The sequence below is a fragment of the Haliotis rufescens genome, unplaced genomic scaffold, assembly GCF_023055435.1.
Source record: "Haliotis rufescens isolate VD_foot unplaced genomic scaffold, xgHalRufe1.0.p SCAF_1, whole genome shotgun sequence".
NCBI lineage: Eukaryota > Metazoa > Mollusca > Gastropoda > Lepetellida > Haliotidae > Haliotis > Haliotis rufescens.
This window is the reverse complement of record NW_025963779.1, coordinates 88,966,422-88,980,878: the sequence shown is the minus strand read 5'-3', so window position 1 is coordinate 88,980,878 and position 14,457 is coordinate 88,966,422. Positions and strand designations below refer to the sequence as shown.

General features: G+C 41.8%; 1 protein-coding gene across 1 annotated transcript; it reads left to right on the top strand.

Annotated features, from left to right (window-relative positions):
* On the top strand, positions 1-8,234 carry LOC124134264 (synaptotagmin-4-like). The gene is made up of 5 exons (XM_046498991.2): positions 1-170; positions 1,601-1,672; positions 2,323-3,143; positions 6,631-6,775; positions 7,707-8,234. The coding sequence occupies exons 1-5, from the start codon at positions 146-148 to the stop codon at positions 8,018-8,020; spliced, it is 1,377 nt and encodes a 458-aa protein (XP_046354947.1). The 5' UTR covers positions 1-145; the 3' UTR covers positions 8,021-8,234.
* The last annotated feature ends 6,223 nt before the right edge of the window (positions 8,235-14,457 follow it).

Below are 14,457 nucleotides of genomic sequence, written 5' to 3'. Positions count from 1 at the left end.
TAAATACCCACACACAGCATCTCAGCCCGTCAAGATACCCCGTGCAGGGTCGGTCCCCGTGGGAGCCCCAGCGCTGACGACAGATGGCAAGTTGATTCACAGAGGAAAAGGTCGTGATGATGGCCACATTGTGGCTCTTTTGAAAATGGAAACAACTTCAAATATTTCAGGTAATCTATTTTACTATTTACATATACACTTCCCATGAGTGAGTGGATATATACAATACGTCATGTGTTAAGCCCCTGTTGTCAGACCATGTGACGTTGGGGCACTGAGATGTGACGGTATTACTATAACGTCTACGTGTGGGATTTACGGTTACACCTATTGCCTAGATGTAAGGGTGCTCATTTATTATGTAAACCCACGTCACGAAAACTGAAATAATCAATGAAATGTCGTTATAAGGCTTTTGTTGAGGGCATTTTTGGTATTATTAAAACACTATGCAAAGAAGACGCTGGGGAAATTGAGGAAACGTTGTATTCATTATTTTCATTTTTATTGTACATTTAAACTAAAGTAACCATTTCTTTTACCAATAATACCAAACATATAACTCTCTATTTGAGAGGCGATGGGGTAGCCTAGTGGTTAAGGAGTTCGCTCGTCACGCCGAAGACCCGGGTTCGATTCCTAACATTGGTACAACGTATCAAGCCTATTTCTAAAGTCCCCCGCTGTGATATTGCAGGAATATTGCTAAAAACGGCGTAAAACCACACTCACTCTCTATTTGAGAACATTGTATCTTTATGTGTTTGAATTAGGAAATCTAAAGAATTGCAGCCATCTAAAGAAATGTTCACAAACCCCTTTTTATCTGCAACGACTACACATTGCCTGATTTCCACGGGAAGTTCATGAGTAGGTCATTTGTTATGCACATTGATCAGTTGTTCGCGCCATGCAATGACTACAAGCGCGATTACCTAACCGTGGACGCACCAACTCCGACAGTCGGAACCAGCCTGAGACAGCAAAGGGGTCGTCTTCGTTATCGTCATGAGGACACTTGAGTCGTTGTCGTTGACATTCCCCAAACTTTGTATCTGATGGACTGACTGTACACGATCGCTGATCACAATCGAGAGTATTGTGAATAGCATATGTCGAAACGCATGCTTCACGAGGATCATAAACATCACAATCATATCTCTTGCCTTGGTGGGCGTGGTCTGCGCTGATCGACATGAGCGAGTAGTCTGTGTTGTGGTGAAGTTAAGTAAATTTTTAGGTCTTTTTCGACCCCATTTACTTGATCAGTTAAACTGCTCAAAAGAAGTTAGAGAACATCCGATTATACTGCTCAAAATACATGACAGAACTTTATTCATACGAAAAAGATCGGGTGATCTTTAACTTTTTTTTGTAGTATTTGTTTTGTTTCAGCATTGGCACGTAACACGTTCTTCCTTCTCCCGTGTGCATGTCGTCCCTATAACAAGTTATTATTTCTATCTCTGGGTAGGAGTTGACATTTAAAGTCGAAAATGTTCATTTATCAATTAAGCTTTGCTCTAGTCTTGACCTGTCTTCAATTGTGGAGTATTTCCTCTGGTCGGAATATTGAAAAAACAATCATGTACTTTTTCAGGGAAGGAGATTTCGCGTGAATCTAGATATGCCGTAGAAAACCATACGATGTTTGAGAATACCACAATGTCAAGTAAGTTTCTGATACTCAGGTAGTGCCCGTGAAACGACCAGTAGTGTACAGCATGCCTCGTTCACTGCGAGTGTTGATTGTACTCCAGTTTTTGTAGCAAGCAGCATTGTTACGGTGGATAGACGCAAAACGGATGAGAATCGAACTCGGTTTTCGGTATGACGAGCAAACGCTTTTTCTACAAGGCTACACTAACTAGTCCTGAGGGTGGTTCCATGTTCATAGCTCAGTCCATCTAGGCTGTTGTAAATCTTATACTATAACATGGACGTAAACTAGCTTTAGGGGTGAGATTGTAACTTGATAAACATTGACACAGGATGCCATTACAGTTTGATTGGGTGAAGTGGCTATGTTGTGTGTTTTATTGTTGTTCAGGCCGCACTCAGAGGCTTGGACCAGACAATCCAGTGACTGACATCATGAACATTGATCAATGCAGCTGGGATACGATGACATGAATCAACCAAGTCATCGAACTTGACCACTAGATCCCATTAGTCGCCTCTTACGACAAGTATGGGTTGCTGAGGATCAGATTTAACCCGGATCTTCACGGGTATTATGGGTAGATTCATTTTGATTACATTATTTAAATGTATATCCATCATTGTTGAAATCTATGACATCAATGTTTCTGTTATTTCCAGAAATACTGCTGACGGTTCTTGGAGTGTCCTCTGCTCTCGGTCTAGCCTTCCTCATCATGTCGTGTCTTTTTTGCATCCATGTCATACGAAGATACTACAAGAAAAAACAAAAAATGTATGACGTTCCGGAAATTATTGAAATGCCCGACCCTTTCATTGCAAGTACGGTCAAAGAACAGATGTTGGGATCTGATGAACCGGAAGCGAACACCTACAGCTGCCTTGACCTTGTGACTCAGAAGCCCCAAATCGACCATTGGCCTGGACTTTCTGTTCCGGGGGACGTCACAGGAGCCAGCCATGAACTGACTCATGTCAGAAGTTGGGAGGATATTCCTAGTTGCTCAGATGATGTCAACATCGGGGCGTCGAGATGGAAATGTCGGTCATATTCTCTAGCAAGCCTCAATATGGGTATAGAAGCATACAATACCACGTTGCATTTCAGTGCTGAATATGTCAAGGAAAGGTCAACGTTGACGGTTGTCCTTCAACTCGTGTCGTCTTTGCCACTCAAGTTCAGAGGTCGGGCGGTGTACGCTGTCGCGCACCTGTATCCTTATCGCACAGAAGGCTTGGAAAGTAGATTGACTGTCTCTGCGGAAAGTGCGGAGTTTAAAGAAACAATCAAGTTCAGGGACGTTTCTAACGAAGACCTAGAAAAATCAACACTGAAAATTACTTTGTACTCGAAGAAGCTGAAAAAATCTAGCAAAGATGCCTTTATAGGTCAAGTGTATTTGAAAGGAAGTGACGTGAACTGGACCCCGCAACGACTGCTGCAGTTCGACATGAAGATTGAGAGAAAACAACTGAAGAGGGTAAGTTTGTTTGTTTGTTTGTTGTTTAACGCCGCACTCAGCAAAAATCCAGCTTTATGACGGGGGTCTGTACATAATCGAGTCTGGAACAGACTGATTGATATCATGTGTATCGATCCACGCAATTGGGATACGATGACATGGATCAACCAAGTCAGCGAGCCTGACCACCTGATCCCCTTATTTGCCTCTTAGGACAGGCATAATCGCCACTTATGACCAGCATACATTGCTGAAGACCTGTTCTATCCCGGATCTTCACGGGTCGAAGAGGGTAAGTAGAACTATTACAAACAATTTCTCCATGATGGCCCTAGGTAGGCGAAAGCCTGGGTTCGAACCTACGTGGGTACAATGTGTCAAGCCCATTTCTGGAGTCACACGCCGTGATAATTCCGGAATATGGCTAAGAGCGGCGTGAACCCCAAGTCACTCATTCACACAATCACCCATTGGGATTCGGGGGTAGAGTAGGACCAATAATTGAGGATCGTGTGGCTACAATGTCTGAATAGTGTCATCGTGCCCGCCCAGACATCATGCATATGAGCTCATGCTATTAATCACTGGTTCGGCATAGCCACCGCGATATTGCTGGACTATTGCTGAGTGCGGCGTGACACAACATGCATTTACTCACACTGCAGATAGCTATCTAAGTTATATATGAAACAATTATACTGAAGTCTATTCCAGAATTGTCTGTACAATGTATATGACATTTGTAAATTTAGAAATTGCCTTTTATTTCCGACAGAAGTTTAATATGTGTTCCGTGTTAGTGAGTAAATTAAACTCCATTTTCAAAACTATACAAAACAGGGTCGGCGGGGTAGCCTAGTGGTTAAATTGTTCCCTCGTCACGCCGAAGACCCGGGTTCGATTCCCCACATGGGTACAATGGTGTCCCCGGCCGTGATATTGTTGGAATATTGCTAAAAGCGGCGTAAAATCATACTCACCCACTCACTCTACAAAACATATGTTCAGTGAATACGGAAGGTTGAATCATGCTTTGCTAAACCATTGTATAGGATATAGAAAGCCAACGGATACTCACAAGGGACAAGATTTTGGAAAATACATATAGTTTTATCTTACTTATGAACACTCAACAAACCTTGCCGTTTCGTCTTATCAGGGTCATTGTGACCCTGGAAGCTTTGTGCCGAGGAGTCTTTATAAAATCAATGTCTACTTTTACGGCAGATATAAACTGATGTCAAACATTCCACCATGTATAGCGATATCACGCCTGGCAACACAGGTATTTAATTAAACCGCCTGAACTGGTGGTAAGTTAATGAATCATTTCAGCGGCAAACGTACACGCGGAATTATTTCGGGACATTTGCACAGTCAGGTCAAAGGTTGAAAGCTGTTTTATTGTTTCTTTGAGCTCAGTCGAACAAAACAGAACAGGGTAAAGTTATAAATTCAATAAATCAATACCCATTTTGCAAATTTACTAAAACGCCTAATTACAATGAAATCTAAAATACTTGCTCAGTTGCGTTAAATCCGTCTCGATTTCCGTTATGCGTGTTTCCATGACAACGACTAAATGAGATAGGGCGCCCCACAAAGATAGTTTTTATAGCATTTAGATGCAGTCATTAAGTAACAGTTTTATAACCAATAAACAATCTACGCTCATTTTCACTTATCGACCAGGTTGCGAGGATTACCAGTTCTGCCTGGGTGAACATTATTCCTCCACTCTCTGTAATATTGCTCAAGATTGGGGAATAACATTTCATATTACCTAAATTATCGGATTCGAAAGACGTGTACAATAAATAAAAACGACACATTCCTTTCCTTTGTCATTACAAATGTGTACAAAAGGCAAAGTAAATTGTACTATTCCGACTAAACATGTATTTATGAATCTCAAATAGTGATTATACCAGGTGCGAAAAGGTGAGCGTATCCTGCCCTCGCTGGTGGCACCCTTCACATACACATGCAAAGGCAGGTCAATTATTAATCACCTGCAAAAAACAGCCACGGACCATATGATACAAGCCACAATAGGGAATTGCATTAAACATTTCATTGGTCAGTGATGCGTCAAATTTGTAACAACCCATACCAGCCGGCCTTTACACATATCATGACGTCATTATGCATATTTGATCACGCCACAATTGACACATTCGCACGTTGAGTGACCATACAAAGTCCTATGCCACGCACACATTTCACTAAAACTACTGGTAATCCAGGAAAAGTTGAACAACTCACAAAACGCGGTTGAGACAAGTACAAGGTGCACGGAATTTGCGCGAACGCATTTAGTTTGTTTGACATTACGCTCCTGTGGATACACGTGTTGCTCTTAAGACTATTAAGAGGTTGGTGTGATACCAGATACCAGAATTCTCAAACTGTCGTTAATTACAAACGAATAAATAAGCATGTCAAAGCTAGGTTAGCATGGCCAAATGATACATTCTCAGGCTCGAGAATTGGCCGATAATGTCATAAATTACAGGGAGAATGTACAGATCAGGCATTGTCAAAAGCTAGCATGGCCACTGGTCTGTCTGTATCTAGGCTAAAGTGCACCAGAGTCGAATATGTCGCTCCTGACATAGGGGAGAGTAGTTTCTATGCTAACGTAAGTCGGGAAATCGTCAGCACGCACTATTCTGTCCTACTGAACTCGACACGCACATATTCATCGTAGTACTTGTCGCGGACCACCCGCTACCCCTTTCATTACAATGGTACGCGCCAGTGGGCGGACCACATACATGGTCATACGGGGGTGATTGTCAGGTTTCAACTCAACTCCTGACTTACCAGTGTGTATTGTAACTTGTTTTTATAAAAAAAACATTCAGCTGTCAAGATGCCGGTCACCCCGCTAGTGCCACATAGAACACAATGATACACACGGACACTTCCTCGTAGTCGTGAAATATGTTAACCCTAACTGCTCCACGGTAATGGCCCGTCCGCATTAACGAGGTTCCACTAGGAATGAACCATATGTAACTATTCACTGAATAATACAGCACAAACATGTAGTCATCCAAGTGAACAATGATTGTTCTGAATACTGCTCTCTTCTTGTCGTTCTGTTTAGCGAACTTAGATTCGAAAGCTGTCCAACAGTTCACGCAATATTTTATCGTTTCATATTTCATGTTCTCTCTGGTAGCATGCTTTTGGTAAGAGCCGACAAATGATAACATGACTCTTATGTTGCTTGCCCCGTGAAGGCCCGGGTTTGATTCCCCATATGGGTGCAATGTGTGAAGCCCATTTGTGGTGTCCCCCACCATGATATTGCTAAAAGCGGAGTAAAACCATACTCACTATTTGATTAACTACAGGGGCAGCGAAGTAGCTTAAATATTGCTAAATTTGGAGTAAAACAACATTTCTCCACACAATATCTTCTACACCAGAATAACTGCCTGGTTCGAGACCCAATTTAAGATCGGTCAACTTTTTTACCATGTTGAATACATTGCAGCAATCCACGTCGGAGAAGTACTTGTTCAAGGACATGGGGGAGCTGTTTGTGTTGTTACAGTACCAGCAGCTGGCAAACCGCATCAAGGTCCTTGTCCGCAAAGCCAACAACCTGCCTCGTTCTGACAAACTTCTCGGGAACCCAGGTGAGCAGCTGAACTAGCGGTCTATGCATGGTGAACACGCTGACGCTTCAACTGTAACGTTACACGATGGCGCAATACGTGACTTGTCATTAGGGACCGTGAAGATCTGGGTTAGAATCAGTCCTCAGCAACCCATGCTTACCGTAAAAGGCGATTATGCATCTCGTATGAGGCGACTAGCGGGATAGGGTTGTCAGGCTCGCTGACTTGGTTGATGCATGTCATCATATCCCAATTTTATGCTCTGCGGATCAATGCTCATGATATCAACCACTGGATTGTCTGGTCTATACTCGATTATTTACAGACCGTCATCATATAGCTGTAATATTGCTGAGTGCAGCGTTAAACAACAAACAAACATTAGAGACCGACTATTTAATTAACATTTTTTTTTTTTTTACACACAACACATTCTTTTCCAGAACATGTCCAGTGAACGATTTAGATAGTTTTGAGTGAAAGCCGAGGACAAACTGTCTTCCACTATTTTTACGTTGTAACTTGTGCCATGTCTGTATTTTGCGGGGGCGATGGGGTAGCCTAGTGCTTCATGCGTTAACTCGTCATGCCGAAGACCCGGGTTCGATTCCCCACATGGGTACAATGTATGAAGCCTATTTCCCGGTGTCCTCTGCCGTGATGTTGCTGGAATATTGCTAAAGGCGGCGCAACCCCATACTCACTCACTCACTCACTTACTCACTCACTGTATTTTGCGGAAACAGTGGGTGTGTAGACAGGCAGTGTTGGACTGGAACGATTTGAATCCCACTTGCTCGGACGATCTGAGCTTAGATCCTGGTGTATGTGGGAGGAAAGTCAAATGTGACGCAGGTCGTAAACGTTTGCTGTTGTGGGATTCGAACCCACGACTAGTAGTAGTAGATGCACCTTTCCGCACATATCCAGTTTTCTTTTTCTGTTTCAGCGCATTACGTCATAGTCAACTTACGGAAGGACGACACCGTCATCGACCACAGAGAGACTTCTACACAGAGCGGGTACTCGCCAATATGGAACCAGCCATTCCTGTTTGACACGCCTAGAAGTGAAATTACCGACCTATCCATTGAGTTTGTCATTATGAGAGGGAGGCGATACAAAGATGGCGTCGTTGGTCACGTGACAGTAGGCCCGGAGACGTCGGGCACTGGGCTTAGTCATTGGGAAGAAATCATGAAACCTCATGGGAATGAAATAGCCAGGTGGCATAACTTGATGCCTGTTTTCAAATTTCAGTAGTTAAGCCAGTAATATGGTGCAATATTGCGGGACCATTCCCATTGTTACAGAATAATTTCATTTTTATGCTGGTTCTTATGAAATACTAAAAATGTAATTTGCAGTTACAGTATGATGCACAAGTGTGCATATGTATTATATATGCTTGGTAAGGATGTAGGGATTATTGCTGATGAACATGTGAAGATAATGCAGACAGATATTGTGAAATAAATCCGCTTTTTCACAAATTTCATTTCTTCTTTCCACAAACCTACGGAGACAAGGAAGGGGAACGGGCACCGCCATCATGTCACATCTTACAAGGACGCGATGATTTACCATTTACATATTTTAGGCATTATTTCATATGTAGAAATTAATTACAGTTTATTTTTCTCGTAAACTAAGCAATCAGCTGAACGCGCATTTTCTACCGATCTACCGGTGATTCGGTTGAAAAATACCTATTCATATAACTTCAAAGAGTTTCGTTGCTTTGATCGGATGAGTTTCATTCGAAACTGTTTATTTGATCAGAAATAATATATTCCATTGTCTCACCGTACATTACAATACCAGCTTCTGATTGGTTACGGAGTGAACAATTATTTCCTATGCTGCCCGCTCATGAATGTTCCCGCTGAGAAATCAGTCGGAACACACCGTATGTAACTTGCTTATCTCGCATAAGTATCGTTTAGCTGATACAAACCCGATGTTTATTCGAAAGCTTTTAGGGCGGTCGGGTAGCCTAGTGGTTAAAGCGTTCGCTCGTCACGCCAAAGACCCGGGTTCGATTCCCGACATTGGTACATTGTGTGAAGCCCATTTCTGGTGTCCCCCGCCGTGATATTGCTGGAATATTGCTAAAAGCGGCGTAAAACAATACTCACTCACTCGAAAGCTTTTAGCAAAAGGATGTAACAGTTCGTTTGCGTTGTCTGCTAGCTATCAATATGACTTAATCAAAGCTATGTGAAACTAGTAAGAATGATGGCTCGGGGTACACAGGCTCACACAGCGGGTGCACCACACTATATACCCCTCGAGATCGGTTGAAGCCTCACAAAGAAACTTGTCACGCGTCTGTGTAACAATCTTATATTTTAAAAGTATACAGGGTTTCGGGATATTATTAATCGTGTTCGTGTCACATCTGGTGACGTAAGATTGTTTCAGGTGTTTCACATAGATGTCATATCTCATTTGTCAGCTGAGATAGCACAACCTTCCCGAGGCAAGGGAGTTAAATGACTATGAAAGTTCTGTTTCCACCCTTGCCGAACTAGGCTGGTATTATGGAGTTACATTTTGGCTGGACTAACGAGTCTATGAATAGTCCAATCAAAATCGCGCACCGAAATCGAAATCCGGTTCGTAAAGTGTCATGCAGATTTCGGTCGACTGCAGCATTTGCAAAGCATGTGCACCGCTAACTCGTTGTCAACAAATATTTTCTAAATCTTTTCATGTTTTTAATCAAGGTGCTCACGTGATTTGATGCACTTCGCGATGTAAAACTCGTTTTATCACAATACAGATCTTGATTATCGATCAGATCGTCTTGACTGGGCGCCACCGTTTTGTTTGAAGCAAATGCAAGTGATACGAGAGGTTGAATCTTATTGGTCAGTAGGAGAGGCATAGAAAGGACATAACTCGCAATAGCCACTGGTGGCGCTACGATCGAGCCCAGGAATTCCAGCCTAGTTCGGCAAGGGTGGAAACTTGACTTTTAAAGTCAGTTAACTCCTTGCCTCGGGAAGATGAGATAGCACACGTGATAACTATGTTCATGATGTCCATTGAGTTAGATACCAATGAGCAATCAATCAACGTGTTATCGGCTAATCCTTTGAACAAAGCATGTTGTTTTCACATATGTATAGGTGTATGGGTGTATTCCGTCAGCTAGGTAAACCAACATATATAAACACTTAGTTTTGACAAATCCACTGAATGATAGTAATTAATCAATCAACGAATTATCGGTTAATCCTTTGATGGATGTAGTTTTGCAACTCAACTGACCATCCCTGTCCTGTCCTGTCCTGACCTGCCTCGTGCATATTACATAATATATAACCCATTCACCACATCAGATATTGATTTATAAATATAATTTGTGAATACAAGAGAATAACCAGCCGAGATAATCCGCCGAAACAGATTCCATTTGGCGTGAAGGGCAAAACAGTTGGGAAAATTACATGAATGGACAACCGAAAAACTAGCGACGACACCAGGTGTTCGCGAAAGGACAAGCACGCCGCACCCCACCGGCAGCACCATCCATCCAAACAATTTTCATGAAAAATGATCCTCCCTCTACCTGACGCCGCACTTTCTTAGATTGAATAATTACCCCAGATACGAAAAATGCCAAATGCGAACCGATGATTGCTATACTAGTATAATCCTTGACACCCTCAGGCAGGGTTGAATGTTGTTCAGTTATTTTGCATAGTCTTTGCCAGGTAATTCTAGGGGTCTACCACTGGTTATACCTGTAATAAAGTCATTACGTGAGCATCAAGTGAACGACGGCGTATCAGGTTTTGGTTCAATGCCATACCAGATGGACTACAAGAATGGTGAAATAAATGTATTACATGCAGTTTGCCTAAAAAATAAGGGTCGTTGCTGTTTTGAGTATCTGAACTGGACTTCATCGTTGCAAAAATAACGCGTAACGTATTTGTTGTATACTAAAGAATATAAAGCACATACACATTTTCTTTCATGGTTTGTTCTTATCATGCCCTTCCCAAATGAAATTATGCGGAGGACGTAGAAGCGTGGTCCTTCCGTCACGTTTCGTTTCCGGAGCATCTAATAAACCATTAAATATTTTTCAATGCAATATTGTATACACATCAGGCATACAATACTGGTGTCTTGTGCTGTTCAGAAAAAATATGTGCGCTTCCATGGCATCAATTTGGACTTCAAACGAGGGTAGGGATAATTTCAAGAGCATAACTCATAATAACATGTTTCTCATATCAAGTAAGTGCTGAAGATAGTAGGGAAAACAGTTTCAGGATATGTGACTTTGTGTGACCAAGAGGCAACCCGTGCCGGTGATGCGCGAACCGACAACATTTGTGAAGGGTGGAATAACAACCAACAACTTGTGTGAAGGGTGGAATAACAACCAACAACTTGCGCGAAGGGTGGAATAACAACCAACAACTTGCGTGAAGGGTGGAATAACAACCAACAACTTGTGTGAAGGGTGGAATAACAACCAACAACTTGCGTGAAGGGTGGAATAACAACCAACAACTTGTGTGAAGGGTGGAATAACAACCAACAACTTGTGTGAAGGGTGGAATAACAACAAACAACTTGTGTGAAGGGTGGAATAACAACAAACTACTTGTGTGAAGGGTGGAATAACAACAAACAACTTGTGTGAAGGGTGGAATAACAACCAACAACTTGTGTGAAGGGTGGAATAACAACAAACTACTTGTGTGAAGGGTGGAATAACAACAAACAACTTGTGTGAAGGGTGGAATAACAACAAACAACTTGTGTGAAGGGTGGAATAACAACAAACTACTTGTGTGAAGGGTGGAATAACAACCAACAACTTGTGTGAAGGGTGGAATAACAACAAACAACTTGTGTGAAGGGTGGAATAACAACCAACAACTTGTGTGAAGGGTGGAATAACAACAAACAACTTGTGTGAAGGGTGGAATAACAACAAACTACTTGTGTGAAGGGTGGAATAACAACAAACTACTTGTGTGAAGGGTGGAATAACAACAAACAACTTGTGTGAAGGGTGGAATAACAACAAACAACTTGTGTGAAGGGTGGAATAACAACAAACTACTTGTGTGAAGGGTGGAATAACAACCAACAACTTGTGTGAAGGGTGGAATAACAACAAACAACTTGTGTGAAGGGTGGAATAACAACAAACTACTTGTGTGAAGGGTGGAATAACAACAAACAACTTGTGTGAAGGGTGGAATAACAACCAACAACTTGTGTGAAGGGTGGAATAACAACAAACTACTTGTGTGAAGGGTGGAATAACAACCAACAACTTGTGTGAAGGGTGGAATAACAACAAACTACTTGTGTGAAGGGTGGAATAACAACAAACAACTTGCGTGAAGGGTGGAATAACAACCAACAACTTGTGTGAAGGGTGGAATAACAACCAACAACTTGTGTGAAGGGTGGAATAACAACCAACAACTTGCGCGAAGGGTGGAATAACAACCAACAACTTGTGAAGGGTGGAATAACAACAAACAACTTGTGTGAAGGGTGGAATAACAACAAACAACTTGTGTGAAGGGTGGAATAACAACAAACAACTTGTGTGAAGGGTGGAATAACAACCAACAACTTGTGTGAAGGGTGGAATAACAACAAACAACTTGTGTGAAGGGTGGAATAACAACCAACAACTTGTGTGAAGGGTGGAATAACAACAAACAACTTGTGTGAAGGGTGGAATAACAACCAACAACTTGTGTGAAGGGTGGAATAACAACCAACAACTTGTGTAAATGGTGGAACAACAACAAACAACTTGTGTGAAGGATGGAATAATCGTTGACCATCACCATTCCACTGTGGTTACACTGCACAAGACACCATCGGCAGTCCTCCTGTCAAGAAAGTGAAGAGGAAGTTTGTCGGTCTCCAAAAACATTTAAGAATCTGTGTCTGGACATAGTTGAAGACCGAAAAATTGGCATGGCGGTATGGCATATCAGACTCCACAAGCAATACTGAATTTTTAATTAAATACAGTCAATTATGATATGTATGTAAACCATTGCATTTAAAAAAATGCCATAAATGTCATTTTCGTTATTCGTTGAAATTGGGCGGTGGGGAGGAGTTGCTAGAGAGGATAGAGTATGTAAATATTGTTTTGATAATCTGAGTGTATCAATTGTGGAGGATGAAGTTCATTTTACTACATCATGTTACTTGTACAACAAATTCAGAAACATGCTTTTGCCAAGTATTTGCCTATATAAGGTGACAACTAACAGTGGCAAAACATGAGTCGAAATAGACGCCACATCAGAACAACAGCGAAAGACTTGGGCAACATGAATGACAAGCAAGAAATCACTTCAGAGTTAGATTACACTAAACCAGTAAGCTCTGAAACCCAAGACAGTCCAAATGAAATGCCATGGGCAATACAAAGACAGTAACGTCTAGTTCTGGTAGAACTGTCAACCTACCCAGAAGATATCAAAATTGAACTGTTAATGTTAATGTTCATGGACATTAAAGTGTTAAATTTGGTTAGTTTGCACTTTCCGAAAAAGGGAGATGTAAGATAAAGGGTTAACTGTGTCGTCATGTATAGAAGTGATGACGTTACACACATGTACCTAATTTGATGACGTAGTAAACATTCTTTGAACCCACCATGCTTGAATCTATTACACCCACCTTTTTAACTGTGTCAATCTCATTTCATTTTCATTTTCCTTACCACAAGCCCACCCTCCCAAACACAACATCCTGCTTTGGTAACGTTCCAAGAACAGTGTTAACATCTGTCAAAGTAATTTGATGTCTGTGTTAGTATTGACGTAGAAATAAAAAAATCTGTGAAAAAAACCAAGCGCCATCATCTGGTAACAGGCATAGCCATAAGCCCAAACCCCGCCAAACCCATCGAATACGGTATGGCGTGCATCAATGGCGCCAATGGAAACATAACGCGAGCATATGACAACAGGGATTAGGAGAAACGTTAATACTGTGATTTTATGTGCGGTTACCTTAGTTTGCTCTCGCCCGATACAGTTACAGTGGTTTTCGTGTGTTTGATCTCTGAATGGGGTGAGGTGAAATAGGGATTAACGTCGCGCTCTAGATTGTTGCACCTTTATAGCGACGTGCATGCACGTGTGTGTGTGTGTGTGTGTGTGTTGCTGCTAGTACTAGTCCGGACTAATGCCGATTTTATAGTGCTAGTCCACTGAGATACCATGCCGCAGTTTAACATGGAAACCCCACTCAGACACAGTATACGGACTCCGTGCCGACCAATCCTTGTGTTAGCCCGTTCATGCCGAGCATCAGACAGGGTAACAACAAGTACCATCTTTAAACGTATTTGGTATGACGCGGCCGGGGATCGAAGCCCCAATCTTCCGCTCTCCTCCCGGACGCTCTACCACGAGGCCACGGAGGCGGTCGATCTGTGAATGGGCGTAAAAAATACTTTCTGTTTAATACAAAGTACCGCTATCTAAGTCCTTTGTCAGTTTGTTATTATTTTCAAGCAAGTATATCGAAGAGAAAATATGAACGAAATAAGAATAACGCCTTTAAATTGATACATTTCTAAAGTTTTATTGTTCGTTATTTTACGCCGCAGTCGGTAATATTACGACAAGCGGAAAGGAAATACTAAATACTGTTTATGGAAACGTTTAAGATTTCCGGAAATTGCT

Excerpts from the sequence above, each read along its gene's own strand:
- LOC124134264 (XM_046498991.2), top strand. The coding sequence starts at position 146 with ATGGAAACAACTTCAAATATTTCAG. Across the intron at positions 3,144-6,630 it reads AGAGAAAACAACTGAAGAGG|CAATCCACGTCGGAGAAGTA; the intron begins GTAAGTTTGTTT and ends AATACATTGCAG. Across the intron at positions 6,776-7,706 it reads CAAACTTCTCGGGAACCCAG|CGCATTACGTCATAGTCAAC; the intron begins GTGAGCAGCTGA and ends TTTCTGTTTCAG.